General features: G+C 39.9%; 1 protein-coding gene across 1 annotated transcript; it reads right to left on the bottom strand.

The window, feature by feature from the left end:
• Nucleotides 1-7244: 7244 nt before the first annotated feature.
• LOC104809922 (polygalacturonase inhibitor) lies at nucleotides 7245-8685 on the bottom strand. Its single transcript, XM_010536048.2, has 2 exons — nucleotides 8056-8685; nucleotides 7245-7763 (listed from the first exon to the last, which is right to left on the bottom strand). The coding sequence occupies exons 1-2, from the start codon at nucleotides 8651-8653 to the stop codon at nucleotides 7390-7392; spliced, it is 972 nt and encodes a 323-aa protein (XP_010534350.1). The 5' UTR covers nucleotides 8654-8685; the 3' UTR covers nucleotides 7245-7389.
• Nucleotides 8686-17359: the final 8674 nt, after the last annotated feature.

Raw genomic sequence — 17359 nt, 5'->3', positions numbered from 1 at the left:
CTCAATTCCGGTTTACGCTTGATGGGTTATTGAACCGGGTTATCCTCTCTCAACCATCTCGAACCGTTCTTGAGACGTTGAAAGACTCTGTCTGATTTGGAAGCTCCCCTGTTTATCTTCTTTTCCTTTAGTATTTCATCTCTCGAACTGTAGATCAACATTGGATTCTGGTGCATCGGCTCATGTTTGTTCTAACAAACACCTTTTCTCTGATCTGGTTTCCATCCTCCCGAGCACTGTTATACTGCCGAATGGCCTTCAAATATCAGTTACGCAGGCTGGAAATGTCCCCTTGAATGATCATTTACTGTTGACAAATGTGCTCTATGTCCCGTCTTTCACGTTCAACATTATTAGTGTTTGGATTCTGGTGCATCGGCTCATGTTTGTTCTAACAAACACCTTTTCTCTGATCTGGTTTCCATCCTCCCGAGCACTGTTATACTGCCGAATGGCCTTCAAATATCAGTTACGCAGGCTGGAAATGTCCCCTTGAATGATCATTTACTGTTGACAAATGTGCTCTATGTCCCGTCTTTCACGTTCAACATTATTAGTGTCAGTTCCTTGCTTCGCCAATCTGACCTTTCTTGTCTTTTCTTTTCTGGTTCTTGTCTTATTCAGGAACGTTCTCGGGGATCGACGATTGGGAGGGCTAAGCTCTTACACAATCTCTACTTCCTCGAGTCTGATTTCATTCCCGCTTTTCCTTCTTCTTTTCATGTTAATGCTGTTAGTATTGACTCTTCTCTTTGGCATTCTCGTCTTGGACACTTGTCTCATCAGAAATTACGTTCAATGTCAAATACTCTTTCTCTTTCACGTTTTGATACTCCTTCTCATTGTCGTGTTTGTCATTTAGCCAAACAACGTCGACTTCCTTTCGTTTCAAACAACAAACTGTCTAAATCTCCGTTTGATCTCATTCATATCGATGTTTGGGTCCCTTTTCTTCATTTTCTCATGACGGATATAGGTACTTTTTGACTATAGTTGATGATCAGTCTCGGGTGACATGGGTGTATATGCTCAGCCGCAAAAATGAGGTTCTACAGATTATTCCGAATTTTCTGACCTTGGTTGAAACGCAGTTCTCCCTAAAAGTCAAGGTCGTTCGCTCCGATAATGCTCCGGAATTGTCCTTTGATGAGCTGTTTCGATCGAAGGGAATCACACATTATTTCTCTTGCGTCCAGACTCCTCAACAAAATTCCGTGGTTGAGCGTAAGCATCAGCATATCTTGAACGTTGCTCGGGCTCTTCTGTTTCAAGGGAATATTCCTCTGCATTTTTGGTCTGATTGCATCCGAACGGCGGTTTTTCTGATCAACCGGACACCATCTCCGCTTCTGTCCAACAAGTCACCGTATGAGCTACTGAAAAATAAAGTCCCAGACTACTCGTATCTTCGAGCATTCGGCTGTTTAGCATATGCCTCTACTCTTACCTCGGAACGACATAAATTTTCAGCCAGGGCACGGGCAACGGTTTTTCTCGGTTATCTTTCGGGATACAAAGGGTACAAACTCCTTGACCTTGAATCCAATTCTATTATCATCTCTCGCCATGTTGAATTTCACGAACAGATTTTCCCGTTTCAATCGGGTATCTCTGTTTTTCCAGACAATATTTTTCCTTCCACCATTTTACCTTTGCCAGTTTCTGTCTCGACAGATCCCTCTCCACCTCAGACGGATATTTCCCCTTTGGGCCAAAATCCTTTTCCTTCAAACCCAAGTTCACCTTCTGGCCCAAGTTCTTCACACTCAGGCCCAGCTATTCCTTCTTTTAATTCAGACCCATGTCCAATAAACCCAACTTCTGTCTCTTCTTCGTCCTTATCCATCCCCACTCGACCAAAGCGTTCTTCTCATCCTCCCTCTTACCTCCAAGATTATCACTGTTACTTATCCACTGTTAATTCCTCTCCCGATACCCTTTATCCCATTTCGTCTTTTTTAAGCTATTCTCGACTTTCGGTGCCTTACCGTTATTTCGTCCTCAATTCTTCTTTAGCCACCGAACCTAAATCTTTCAAGGAGGATGTATCTGATGTTGCCTGGAGGAACGCCATGAATATCGAGCTCGATGCCTTGGCTGCAAATGGGACGTGGTCGGTTGTTTCTCTGCCACCTGGGAAACACGCCGTTGGTTATCGTTGGGTTTATAAAATCAAGCGCAAATCTGATGGTTCTGTCGACAGATTCAATGCGCGTTTAGTGGCTAAGGGTTTTACCCAATAGGAGGGAGTAGACTTTCTTGATACTTTTTCTCCTATTGCGAAACTTGTGACCGTTAAGCTTGTCCTTGCTCTTGCAGCCGCCAAGAATTGGTCTCTTTCCCAATTGGATGTCACGAACGCATTTCTCCATGGAATTCTCGATGAAGAGATATATATGTCCCTGCCCCCTGGTTATACGGCCACTGATGGAAAGGTTCTGCCCCCGAATGCGGTTTGTCGTCTTCACAAATCGCTATACGGCCTGAAGCATGCCTCACGACAATGGTATATCACCTTTGCCAAAGTCTTGCTTGCTGCTGGTTTTGTACAGTCGCAAGCTGACCATACTCTCTTTGTTCGTATGTCTGGGAATTCTTTCGTGGCCCTTTTGGTGTATGTCGATGACATAATAATCACTAGTAATGATGATACTGCCGTTCAATCCTTGAAGTCACTACTCAGTCGAAAGTTTCAGATCAAGGATCTTGGAAGTCTGAAATTTTTCCTCGGTCTCGAGATTGCTCGATCTCGTCAGGGTATTTCTGTTAACTAGCGCAAATATTGCCTGGAACTTATTGAGGATACTGGTCTCCTCGCCTCCAAGCCGGCCTCTACCCCTTTGGATCCGAATACACGACTGACTAAGGATTCAGGGGAGCCTTTATCTGATATTACAAGCTACCGCAAGCTTATCGGCAGATTGCTTTATCTCACGATCACCCGACCCGATGTCACTTTTGTTGTTCACAAGCTCAGCCAGTTTCTTTCGTGTCCAACCTCTGATCACTTACGGGCAGCTCAGCGCGTTGTGCGTTATCTGAAAGGTAACCCCGGCCAAGGCCTTTTCTACTCAGCTACCTCTCCGATTCGTTTGAATGCTTTTGCAGATGCGGACTGGGCATCTTGCCCTGATTCTCGGCGATCTGTTTGCGGTTTCTGCGTCTTTCTTGGAGAATCTCTTCTCTCCTGGAAAGCCAAGAAACAAACTACCGTCTCCCGGAGTAGTACAGAGGCTGAGTATAGGTCTCTTGCCAATGTCACATGCGAGCTTGTTTGGCTCCAGAAGTTGCTGACTGATCTACACGTTGAAGTCTCAGTCCCGACCACTCTATATTGCGATAATAAAACTGCCATCTACATTGCGTCTAATCCTGTTTTCCACGAGCAGACAAAGCATATTGACATCGACTGCCATCTTGTTCGTGAGAAACTCCAATCTGGCTTCTTGAAGATGCTGCACGTTCCTTCTAACAATCAGCTCGCGGATCTCTTCACAAAGCAAGTGCAGCCTGCCCTGTTTTCGACGCTTTTGGGTAAATTACATTTGTCAAGTCTCTTCCTCCCGTCCGTGACTTGAGGGGGGCGTAATACAACTGTAACTCAGCCCAAATATAAATGCTCAGTTAAATTGGAGATGAGCCCAGGCCCATGAAGGAAGAAGAATTCTGTTCGTCGCTGAAAGAGATTCTGTTCTTCCTTTCCTCTCCGTTTCTACGCTCTTTTCATTTCTCACAATTTTGTTAGAGTTTGTTAGAAAATCTGTTATTCTTTTTGTATAAAACCATGTACAGATCGATTGATTCAATATACAGAAAAAATATTTCTTCAAACACTGAAAAATTGTAAAAAATGAAATTGAGTAGTGCAAAATTTAAAATTTAAAATTCGAAAAAGTGAAATTAGAATAAAGTCTCTAAATATATCAATTAAATTATAGTTCCAAATTATATAAGCAATAATATCCGACCCTTAAATATATTCGCTCGAGGAAAATATAAGCGAATTCTATGCATTATCAAAGAATATAGTGGAAAGGAAAATACTTTATTCAAAATTCAACAACCCATTAGAAAAAAAAAATGGAATAAGTTCTTATCTTAAATTGGTTTTCAATTAGGGTTTAGGGAGTAAAGTATCAGCAAATGCCATCACTGACTTTGTAAAGACAAATTTAGTCTTTATGAGTTATAAAGTGGAAAGCATCCGACTTTAAGGGCATGCCTTCTGTCTTTTTCCCAATTATTCTTCTATTTTACCTCTTCTTTTAGAATACTTTTTATTTTAATCTTTATTATTATTATTATTATTATTATTATTATTATTATTATTATTATTATTTATTTGTTTAATTCCGAACTTTTCTCTCTCTAAATACTGTTTAAACTAACAATTAGAAAAATAATACCATTATTTTTTCAGAAAAAAAAATAGGGGGATAGGCTACTTGATCAAGCCTTAATTTTTTTCAGAAAAAAATTCTGCGTCAAGGTTGTAAAAGTTGAGCAATTAGAAAACACCATTATTTTTTTAAATGAATGTTTAATCAGTATACAGAGTTGAATTAAATCAAAATAAATAATATATAAATATTAGATATTAATTTTTTAAAAATAAATCAATCAAAATCTGAATTAGTTATGCAAATAATTTAAAGTCTGATAAAATGATTTTTAAAAAATATTTATTTGTTATGAAAAATGAATTCAATCAACTTTCAACAAAGAGTGAATTAAATATTAATTTAAGAATCGAATAAATATAAACTTTATCAAATAATAAAAACAAGTTTATGGAATTAAAACTCAGAATGTTCGCAATTTGAAGTTAAAATATTTAACGTATGAAATGAAACATTACTTGAGATTGAGACCAAACAATATGAGTGGAAAAGGCAGTTGTCCAATTTTTCGTGAGAACGTGTATAAGGATTTTTGGTGTCACAATTATTTATTTTGATGAGATTTTGCTTCCTTGTAATTTACATAATCATGATTTTCTTTGTTATGTGCATTCAGGAAAATTATTTATGTTACATGATTTTTATTTTAGAATTTGCAGAAAAATCTCTAAAACGGTCTAAATTCCGACAACACCCTCCCTCCTCTCCACGGTAAGTTTTGGATGAAGATTCATTATATAATCCAAACCAAACCAAAACTAAAATTTATTTTTGTTTTGGATCGAGGGGTGGCTTCTGGTTAGAAATCTATACCTAATTAGTGGAGTTAGGGTACTCAAAATTTCGGATATTCTCCTGCCAATGAATCCAAAACGAGATTGTTGAATCCGATTTTTGGATTTGGGTTGGGTTCCATAGTACTCGAACCGGAAAGAGACGAGGCCGTGAAGGGACGAGCACAAGACGTTTCGAGAAAATTTAGGGATTAGGTTTACTTTCTTCCTCCTTAAAGCTTCACCGGTATCAATTCACGTCCGAACTCAAAACCCGGCTCGGCCCAACCCAAAACAATAGTCAGTTTCGCGCCAAAATTTTTCGACCCGAAAAAAATTGGACTTTTGCGCTAGGCTTGAATCGGGTTTCGGGTTTGATTCGGGTCAGCCCAAAAGTCCGATTTTTTTTTAAAAAAGAATTAATAAAAAGATAAATATACAAAGGATTTTGAGCGATGGTCCGGTCTCATCCGAGAACGAGATCTATAAGGCCAGATTTCGGGTTTGGTTATATAAATCCAAAAAAAATCGGACTAACCCAAATTCGAATACGAAACCCTCGAACCGAGTGCGGTCCGGTCCGAGCCGGTCCAATTGACACCCCTCGGTTCCCATCCTCACATTTGCCCTCACAGAGTATTCCGCGGATACTGAAATCTTGTGTCACCCCAAAAATGTCCCCCCCCCCTTCATATGTCAAAAAGAGCCAGCTCGGACCAGATCGGACTAGCTCGTTTCGAGCTAGTTCATTTTCAGCCCAACTCGTTAAGCCCATTTTTATTTGGGCTAGAAAATTTCTGGCTCAACCCAAGTCGCTTAGCTCGCGAGTCGGCTCATATTTTTCTAAATACCTAAAAAAACCATATCAAATTATACAAAACCATATCCAAATGATACATCAACATAAAAAGAATATATCAATACATCCAAATCATACTTATATTCACAATCACAATCCATGTACAAAAAACCATCTTCAAATAGATCAAATCACAATCCGACCATATATAAAAAACCATTTTCAGATTCTAATTCATCCATGTACTATCAAATCCTAATCCATGTAAAAAAAAACATTTTCATATCCAAATCCATGTATAAAAAAATTATTTCCAAATCAAAATATCATACCAAATAATATCAACACCAAGTTTCAACGTAAGAAATCCTTTTTTTTTTTCACTCCAGCTCCCGAGCCAGCTCGCGAGCCGACCGAGCTAGTTCATTTAGGCTCGGCTCCGGGCGAACTGGCTCACTCAGCCCGTTTTTATTTGGGTTCAGATATTCTTAACTCGGCTCGATAAAAAAGGAGCCAACCTCGAACTGGCTCGCGAGCTCGGCTCGTTTTGACATGCCTACGTAAGACCGAGATCGGATAATTGGACAAGGCCAAGATCGAGTACGCCCAACAACGGGTATACCCATTCTCTATCAACTGGAGAAGTTACCATAACTTAGACTAAAAGGATAAGCTGACAACTTTCACTTGTCGGCTAGTTGTTCGGAATAGACTACCCACTCGTGAACGACTACTTGTATGGTTCCCTAACTTACCAATGAATTGCTTGCTGTGTGATGCGGACATTGAATCCACTGATCACCTCTTTTGTCATTGTGATTACACCATGCACATATGAGATAAGCTACTTGAAGGCTCTAGTTTTAGCCGTCCGCAGGTTAATTCTTTTGGTGATTCACTCGCTTGGGTTGCAGGTACTACGACTGATAAAACCTTTAAACTTATTCTTCTATTGTTGTTTCAAACTACGGTATATATTACTTGGAGGGAAAGGAGTATACGGTTGTATGAGAACCAATCGCCCTTGTTCAACTCGGCGACGTCATCGAGCATTAGACACTTATATGACGGTTTACGGACGATGATGATTCTTTATTTACGGTCTGGTTTAGGCACTTGATCTTTGATGGCGTCATTTTTGTTTATCTGGGATTGCTGTTTGTAGTTAGGACTGACGTAATGACTGATTTACAGCCAAACTTTTGTAAGTTTCGGTATATATAAAGGGATTTTACGAGAAAAAAAAAAGATAAGGTGACAACTTGAGAGACATCTATCATAACTAACAAGATTTATTCATCCCAATGCGTGTATCGACACACATTCAGAGAGCCATTTCATTACACGTACGGTTTTCATCGTGGCATAGAACTCGGCTATGTGACCGCGGTCGGGATAGCGGGCCAACAGAGCCGAGCTAGCAACCCTTCAAAGGAGGGCCACAGAGACAGAGGTTATGGGAATAAGCAGAGGGTTTGAACGTTTGAAGCTTCCCGCCCTGTGGAATGCGGCCGCAGAGGCGGTTGAAGCTGACGTCGAAATAGTCGAGCTTGAGACTGGTCAGGCCAGCCGGCAGTTTCCCGTAGATTTGGTTGTGGCTGAGATCCAAAGACAGTAAGCTCTTTCCCAATTTCACCTTCGTTAGATCGAAGTGGAACTTGTTCCTCGACAGGTTCACTCTCACGGTCGTCTTGTTCCGTCCGAAGAACATCGAACCATCTCCCGTGAATCCGTTCCCCGTCAGATCCACAGCATTGAAGTCGTATTTTGATAATGATTGCGGTATATTTCCTGCATCAGTGCAAACGTTCAGAATCTGATCTCAAGAGCCCACACCAAATAAAACAGAAATCCCACAAAAGAATTATCATAAAGGCTGGAACTTTACTGCATTTAAGCAAATCCAAAAAAAAAAACCCACAAGGAATCATAAAGATTGTAGTATTTATCATAGCGAAAACTCATGGTCATAGACCAAATCTGACATAAAGATCGAAACGTTTTGGGGACGAAATTGAGCAAATATTCCACAAAGAATCATAAAGGTTGGAACTTTGTCAAGGAAAACGATTCTTTTTAATACCTGAAAGTCGGTTGTTCATCAGGTAGAGATTCGGGACGTTTCCCACGAAAGAGCCGAACGATTCCGGTATAGAACCGGTAAGCTTGTTATCATTGATCTGTATGGCTTCAATCTTCGGCATCTGGGACAGTGAACCGGGAATCGAACCACTAAACCGGTTAAAGGAGAGATCCAAGAACGTGACTTCCTTGAGCTCGCTGATGAAATCCGGAATCGGACCGGAGAGATCCGTATTCCTTAACCGAAGAGTATCGAGGTGCTTGAGATTGGTTATGGTGCGAGGGATGCTTCCGGTGAGGTGAGAGAGAAAACTGAAGTCAAGGGTCCGGAGAAAAGGGAGGCCTCCGATCGCCGGAGATATCTCGCCGGAGATATTTCCGTTGGAGACTGTGAGGGAAGTAACGCGGCGGCGCGTGCATTCCACACCGGTCCAATTGGTACAGCAGTCGGTTTTGGGGGTCCATGAGGAGAGGAGTGGTGGGTAGTTTAGGGATTTTTTGATCTGCAGAAGGGCTTTTTCGTCATTTGAGTTGCAGGAGGCGGAGGGAGAGACGAGGAGGAGGAGGAAGAAGAGGACAGAGAGGAGAAGAAGCTTCATTGTCGTTCTTCGTGGCAACTCGTAAAGGATTTGGTTGCTATTAATATTAATAATTGGCTAAATAAGACAGGTCTCTTGGATTTTTCTTTTTATTTTTTCCTTTTTTTTTTCAATTTATTTTGGTCTTTGAAGAAAACACGTGAAACGTGGTTTGTCTCTTCATACAGTGAAAACGATGGGGAAGAAGAATCTTTTTATAAGAATATTATTATTTTTTTATTTATTTTTTATGTATACGGATAGTGATGAATGATTGCCGAACAAAAAATTCAAAGTCGTTGATATTGAAATTTCTATTAAAAAAATAACTCTTCAAATTTGGAAATTCATGTCTATTTTTTCCTCTGTCATAATAACTATTTTTGAATTCGCTTTTGTATTAGATTTATTTTTTTTAGATTCCAATTAAATTTGATTTTAACGAAAAGTATTTTAATTTTTTTTGTTTTAGTTTGTTTTTTCAATAATTTTATTTTTACTTTATAGATTGTTTATGTTTACTGAGCCAAAATTTGTGCTTTTAGATTTAAATAGTTTAAATTTAAAAAAAATAAATTTATATAATTAAAATATTTAACTTTTGAATACAATATTTTAAATTAATTTGATTTGATTTAAGACGTATCAAATAGTGAATAAATTTGTTTGTATATTTAACTGTGAATAATAATAATAATAATAATAATAATAATAATAATAATAATCATAATAATCATCATCATCCAAACTAGGCGTGAATTTATGTCCGACCCGAGTCCATCCAAAAAATATCGAGATTCGAACTTAAATTTTTTGCCAAAAAAAATTAAGTTTTCGGATCGGGCTCAATTTAGATAGATCCGAAAGCGTGATATTTTTTAAAAAAATTAATTGAAAAAAGAAAAAATTTGGTTTAGTAGTGGAGACGAACGAGTTTTACTGTCTGAAAAGGTGGTCATGTTTTATGCATGAAGCGTCCGTACGTAGCAGCTAAGCAGCAGGACATAGAGCACATGGAGAGGGCATCATTATATCCGACAAATAATGCATATATATATATATATATATGTGTGTGTGCACATAATGCATGAGCAATGTGATGTCATAATGGGCATGCCGACCATCATCAATGTGGATGGAGATAATTGCAAAAATACTCTTAAATGATACATTATACCTTTCATTCAAGTTATACATTTCATTTAAAAAAAAAGAAATTATATTTATCGTTATAAATATGCATTTTCAATAATACCTATTATTTTCTATTTAATATAATTATATAAAAATAAGTTTTTTTCTCTCTCTTCAGTGTTGTTTTCTCTCTTCCGTCACTCACTCTATTATACTTTCTCTTTGATTACGCTCTCTCTCTTCGAATCTTCTCTCTTCCATATGATTTCTCATTTAATTAATTATAAAAAATAAGTGAAATCTTCAAAAAATTTATCTATTAAACAAAAATTTCGATAATAAACAAATTTTCCTTCCAAAAAATGATATTTATTTTGGACATTTATGATTTATTATTTTTTTATCTTTAAATTTGATCTATATGATATAAATGAATAAAATAAAATATATATGAGTAACACGTCGTATTATATAGACATAAATAAGTTAAATCAATATTACAATTATTAACATGTTTAGAGTGCGAAAATGATAAATTCGCGAAATTCGTTAGAGAGTGACGAATTTGACTAGTTTGACAGTGCGACGAGTCAAACTGGTCAAATGATGGTCTAAATTAAATTTTAAAGGTTTAATGTGGTATATAGGGCTTATTATAGCGTATTTCGCGTTTTTTTGTTATTCGTAAATCATGCTGAAAAATAATATAATCTACCCTAAGCTAATATGTTATAAAAAGTGTACTAGAACTTTTGAGTTTCTTTTAGAATGACATGCATTGTAAAAAAAATAAGGTGCTAAATTTAGAGAGTTGCGATTATTTTTTACTTATAAAAATTGTTATATGGACTGTTTATTAACATGTTTATAGTGTGAAAATGTTAAATTCGCGAAATTCGTGAGGGTGGGACGAGTTTGACTAGTTTGACGGTGCGACGAGTATAATAGTGTTGATGGTTGTGATGCTCTATTATGATCGTATGATATGAGAACCTATGTATTATGATGAATTCATTGGATGAATGCATTGCTTGTTCATTATTTATTTTGCATATTTGTTAAATAATGACATCCATGGATCGTTATAAACGATCATAAACTCTTTAGTCGCTTGTCATTGTGGGAGTAATGATGAATTAAGACTAACATGAAGCGTGATGGATGATCATAGTGACGATCATGTGTATTGGATACGGATCATGATCATGAGTACTTGTTTGGAACAAGTGACTGGATGTCGTGTGAGATTGTGGATTAGCATGTTATCCATGACTTGAATCTCACATGATGGTTCACTTTGGATCCTTAGACCTGAGATATCTATTGTATCCAACATGAGGAGTAATGTGCTTTGACTGCGTCAAACGTCTTCTTTAACTGGATGATTATAACGACGTGTTTCAGATACATTACGAATCATGTAGTGGATAGTAGATAGTCAAGATAGAACTTTTTCCCTCTCAAAAGAGAGAGATATCCTTGGACCCGTCGTAGGAGTGAGCCTGTGAAAATGTGTGGCCGCACTATAGATGAATGTCATCTATCTCTTACAGTCTACTCGGGATGCGACAAAGCAATCAAAATGTGTTTTGATTTATGATATCGTGAGACAAAGAGGATCATAGTTGGAGCTATCTCTGGCTTTCGTTTAGATCACATCTAACTCTTTCTGATATTGATAACATGATTTTTCTCTCTATTTCAAGGCTCATTGTCTAGTACTTTCGCATCGGTTTTGTGCACTATTAGACATTTAGGATCATTTTAGGACTAGGTTGTGTTTCTTTTGCATTCTTTGGTGGTTGAACAGGTAACAGATACATTATGGGCAACAGAGAAGCATAATCGAGGATTTCAGGGCAAGTTGGATCGGAACAGAACGCAAAGCATATTTCTAGCTCGAGTTGCATCTGAACATGGCCATGTCGAGTCCTAACACGGTCGTGCAGAAGTGAAGAAACGAAGAAATTATTACAGACAATCTGCACAGACCGTGTCGTATATTGACACGCCCTGTCGACTTGCAGCTCGACCGTGTTCAGCCCGTGCAGAAGTGTAAAAATTTGATCAGACAATTGACACGAACCGTGCTGTCATTCGATACGGCCGTGTTGCCTTACGGAAAAACTTCCAATTTTTCGTCCGAACTTCCATTTTCAGCAAAGGAAGAAGCCTAGCTGACGAGCGAGTAAATAGAAGACGTCTTGGGCTTCAGAAATCATTGAGAGATCACAGAAGAAGCCAGAGAACTCGAGGGAGAATCAAGACGGAGTTTTCGGAAGCAGAGCTTGAAGAATCTTCGTCGAGAGATCGCTGCGAGTTTCTTCTCTATATGTTTTCCATGTTTCTCTTTATTGATTTGAACTCGTTTGTTGTTATGGGTCGTGAGTAGTCGTTTCACTATAGCTAGGGATTTTACCTTGTAGGGATTTGCTTGGTTTTTATTTTCTGGACTACATTATCGATACTCGTCGGTTTGATTGAATTGAGTTTATTGCTTTTAATCTTCTTGGCCTGTTGATTGATTGATCTTAAATTCTGATTTGCAACGAAAGTTGAGATTAGATTCGGAATGAATTCATTAAATGAATTGATTAAGACTATTGAAAGATAGGTTCATCGATTTAGGAACCGTGATAATATTCTTTAATGCGTTTGATATTTTAATCTATTAGATTGAGAGATCGATAGGTTAAATTATTGGATAATGAGTTTAGGAATTGAAAGAGCCAAATCTGATATTAGAACTTGAGATCCCCGATTAGAGTTCAATATTCGTAGATTCTCCATCCTTAGAAACAATCCCTGTGCGTTAAGCTTATCCCGAAGCTACGGTGGTTTAGTTATCTGATTTTACTTAGTTTGTTTATTGTTTTATTTCCGATATTCACATATTTCATCTGCTATTTCCCGATCTGATTCTTGGTTGAGTCTTATACTTGGAGTTAACTATTCCCTGTGTTCAACCCTGGTACTACAGTTGATCCGTATCCTTGCGGTATTCGCTGTATCTAGTTTTTTATTACTTGAGGTTTTTTATACACCTAGATTAATGTTATCAAGTTTTTGGCGCAGTTGTCGGAGAATAGATTAGCGCTAGGATAAAGATTCCTCTGAATCTTGACCCTTTCTCATTTACTTTTATCCAGTTCCTGATCTATTATGGTTCTTTGTTCTAATTTTCTGGTGTGTAGGCTTTGCCGGTGTATGACACAACAGAAGAAGATAGAGGAATGTGCTTTAGTTGTTGAGAATGACAATGACACCTATGGGGCATATCTTCAACCAAAGTATACTCAACAGCTTTCATGCATTCGCAGGTCCGACATAGATCGCAATAAGTTTGAATTTTAGCTGGCATTCATCAGTATGCTCAGCTCATCAGCATTTAGGGGTAGACCTAATGAAGATCCAATTCCCCATCTGACTCGGTTCAAACTGCTATGCTAGTCTGTGAAGACGGTTCAAGGAGTCATGGATGAGTCGCTTATGCTAATGACTTTTCCATTCTCTTTAATGGATGTTGCGCTAGAATGGCTCTACACATTGCCACCGGATTCCATTTTTTCTTGGGATTAGATGCAAGAGAAATTTATGCAGCGATTTTCCCCTGCTAGTAAGACCCAACTCGCAAAGCAACAGATTAACTCTTTTATGCAGGAACATGATGAATCGTTGCGCGAAACTTAGGACTGATTCCTTGGATATCAGCAACTTTGCCCTCATCTCGGATTGGACAAGAGGTATCTTATCTTTCTTGCAGGCTCTGAAGGAAGATACTCGGGTTCTCATTTGAGTTTCTTGTGGAGGAAGCCTCAATGAGAAGTCTTTCGACTTCATTGAACAACATATCACTAAGGCTAACGAGTGCGCCCCTTCCCACGAATTCGTCAGAAGTATTGGTCTTAAAGACAACCGCGTAGGTAAGGAAAGTCAATCCGAAATACATGCTTTACATGCAGAACTGGCAAAACTTAGAATGCAGGTAGAAAACGTCCATCAGATCACTGATCTAGACGCATCACGAGATGAGTACGTGCCTGAAGATGTCAACTACATCATCAACAATCTATACTCGAACACATACAATCCGGGTTGGAGAAATCACCAAAACTTCTCATAAAATAACTCCTCCAACGCTCTAAATGCTCATCAAAACAATTTTGGTTTTGGCCAAAATTTAACATGGTCCGTGTTGCATGCAACTCGGTCGTGTCTTCTTATGCGGATTTTTACAGCGAATCTGCACGGTCTGTGCTATAATTCAACACGGACGTGTTCTATTTGGTGCGATTTTAATAGAGAATCTGCACGGTCCGTGTTATAATTCAACACGGTCGTGTTCGATTTGGCGTGATTTTAATAGAGAATCTGTACTGTCCGTACTGATGTTCGACATGACCGTGCTCGATTGAATGGATTTTTCACCGTGAATTAACACGTCCCATGTTCTACTTAAACACAGTCGTGTTCGATACAAATTTTTTCGTCGAAACTCTCACACGGACCGTGTTCGATCGACATGGATCGTGTCAATGTCTTTTTCGCATTTTCAACCAGTTTTTCGCAGAACTCGGCCATGTCTCTCCAGTTCTCCACCTCTCCTCGTGGCCGTCGTTGTCGTTCTCCGCTGTGTTTCGCCGCTGCGTGCCCGCCATCGTCGTCGCCGCCATCTCTCCCCCGTGTCTCCCTCTCTCTGTGTCGTCAATTTCGAGCCCCTCGCCGCTTACCTCGGAGACTCCGCCCCTCGAGGAGCCTTTTCTCCTCGTATTGCCGCCATCGCCGCAGCCTCGCCGATTCCTTGTTACTTCGGCGACGTCTTCGGCCATATTCGGTAACCCTCCATCCCTTACTCTCTAATTCCAATCATGGCGGACAGAGGATGGATCGAAAGCCGCCCCGAGAAGGCTTCGAAGTGTCGGTATAACCGCACGCTCCCTGACAACGAGCCTTGGGTCCCTCACCGAGATGCGATCATGGAACTCTCTGCTCTCACTCCGATCACTCCAGAACCTGGTGTCCTCCGAATCAACCACCGGGACTACTCCACCAAGGCGATCTATCTCAAACTTGAGAAACAAGGCCTGCAACTGATTAAATTCGTCGAGGATGACATCGTCGAATCGGTATTCATGATAAGATGGTCCGCATTTTCGACCGACTCGGCTGGACCGGTTTTTTGCTGATAAGGGAGAAGAGTTTTCATACATTGACGCTGGAACTCCTCTCTACTCTCCGTTGCTATTTCCCGAGCGATGGCAGCACAGCGAATGCTTTCATGGAATTCTGGATGCGAAACAACGAGTATCGCCTCTCTATTCACCAGTTCGCTGAGATCCTTGGGATCGAGCCAAGTACATCTTTGAAGCTCCCTCTTTTCTTACCCCCGCATCAGGAGGAATTCTGGCAGACTATCGCCACGAGATCTTACGAGAGCGGACTGCAAAAGCTACTTAGATCCGTCATCTAGTGGCTCGTTATTTTCATCAGTTCCTGACCAACTCCTCGCCCGAGCTGCCGGTAGGATGGTGAACCATCAGGAACTCGGCTAACTTCGTTGGGCTTTGTGCGATGGCTTCGACGGTTACACTTGGGGAATGCACGAGGTATGTCTTGCTTCTCGTATGCTCATGCATCTTGAAACATTTGCTCAGCGAGGGACTTCGAAGGACGTTAAGACCTGTGTGGGGGGAATCGTCACCATGATTCCTCATCGCTTAGGGATTAACGTAGGACTATATTCGGACGACTGACCCTGGGCCACACACTCCTTGATGTAGCTGCTTTAGTCCAAAAATTTCATCTCTCCGAGCGGCCGATGCGCTGGCACTGGAACTATTTGGATCATCAGGGTGTCCGCCAGCGACTACGACTCCCATGTCCCAATCTACCGTCGATCACTCAGACATGTCTTCTCTTTCGGGCCCTTTCGACGACATTCCTGGAGAGGACGCTGATATGGGCGATGCTAACCAGCCCTCCTCTTCTCGGGCTCATCAGTCCTATCCTCTACCTACGGAGGATTTTTCTTTCGACATGCCTCCTTCTCCACCACCGGATCCGAGCTCTCACTCATTTCCAGATTACTCTGCCCAGTTCGACATGCTTAGCCAGAGGATGCAGAGTATGGAGACGACTATGCACGGGTTCGGTGCTCAGCTCCAATCCTTTGGAGACATGTTGCGGACCGAGTTCGACGCCCAGAGGCAGTTCAAAGAGCAGCAGCATCAGATGGCGTAGTACGCCACGGAGTTTCATCGCCGATACGATGTGAGGTACGCACCCGATATAGACGCCCCTCTGATCCCCCTGCCACCTGGTTACCCGTACTCGCCGTACTATTATCAGCCAGGCCCATCACCACCACCTCCGGAGCAGTGAGCGTTTGGTAGTCCTTTTTCCCTTTTCTTTTTCTCTTTTGCATTCGTAGTCTGTCTTTGGGATTCTCGGTTGTACTTTTTCAGACTTAACGATGTATCACTCATACTTGTTCTATTAGTTGCGTTGTTTTGGTTTGTGCCATGGTTTTTGTTTACAAGGTCGCATCACATTCCACTTGTAAGCTGAGAGCTGTGAGATATCGTCTGAGCTTCATCTTCTATTCTTGAGTACCGTGAGGGATCGCGTCATACATTCACGCTAAGTATTCTTCTATCCCCATTCTTTTTTGGTTCCTCTCGCTTATTTTTCCCTTTTTCCAGCGCGACTTGACACTGTGGACGGTGTCTTGTTCAAGTCTGTTGAATTGAGTTTGTTGTTATGGGTCGTGAGTAGTCGTTTCACTATAGTTAGGGATTTAACCTTGTAGGGATTTGTTGGTTTTTATTTTCTGAGACTACATTATCGATACTCATCGGTTTGATTGAATTGAGTTTATTGCTTTCAATCTTTTTGGCCTGCTAATTGATTGATCTTAGATTCTGATTTACAACGAAAGTTGAGATTAGATTCAGAATGAATTCATTGAATGAATTGATTAAGACTATTGAAAGATAGGTTGATCGATTTAGGAACCATGATAATGTTCGTTAATGGTTTGATATTTTAATCTATTAGATTGAGAGATCGATAGGTTAAATTATTGGATAGTGGGTTTTGGACTTGAAAGAGCTAAATCTGATATTAGGACTTGAGATCCCCGATTAGAGTTCGATATTCGTAGATTCTTCATCCTTAGAAACAATCCTTGTGCATTAAGGTTATCCTGAATCTACGGTGGTTCAGTTATATGATTTTACTTAGTTTTTTTATTATTTTATTTTCGATATTCATATATTTCATCTGTTATTTCCTGATTTGATTCTTGGTTGAGTCTTTTTCTTGGAGTTAACTATTCCATGTGTTTGACCCTGGTACTACAGTTGATCCGTATCCTTGCAGTATTCGCTGTATCAAGGTTTTTATTACTTGAGCTTATTTATACACCTAGATTAGCGTTATCAGATACGAGTAATCATAATATCTTACTAGAGACTGCTTATGATTTGCAAAGTGAGATTAGATCTCGGGTTTACTACCGTAATCAGAGGAGCCTAAAGGGTCACACACATATGGGATGGACGTGTATAAACAGGAGAGATCGAAGGGAATAAT

The sequence above is a fragment of the Tarenaya hassleriana genome, unplaced genomic scaffold (genome assembly GCF_000463585.1).
Source record: "Tarenaya hassleriana unplaced genomic scaffold, ASM46358v1 Cleome17, whole genome shotgun sequence".
Classification (NCBI taxonomy): domain Eukaryota; kingdom Viridiplantae; phylum Streptophyta; class Magnoliopsida; order Brassicales; family Cleomaceae; genus Tarenaya; species Tarenaya hassleriana.
The sequence above is the reverse complement of the archived record's forward strand: the minus strand, read 5'-3'. Positions and strand labels throughout refer to the sequence as shown.

Excerpts from the sequence above, each read along its gene's own strand:
- LOC104809922 (XM_010536048.2), bottom strand. The coding sequence starts at position 8,653 with ATGAAGCTTCTTCTCCTCTCTGTCCTCTTCTTCCTCCTCCTCCTCGTC. Across the intron at positions 7,764-8,055 it reads GATGAACAACCGACTTTCAG|GAAATATACCGCAATCATTA; the intron begins GTATTAAAAAGA and ends GCACTGATGCAG.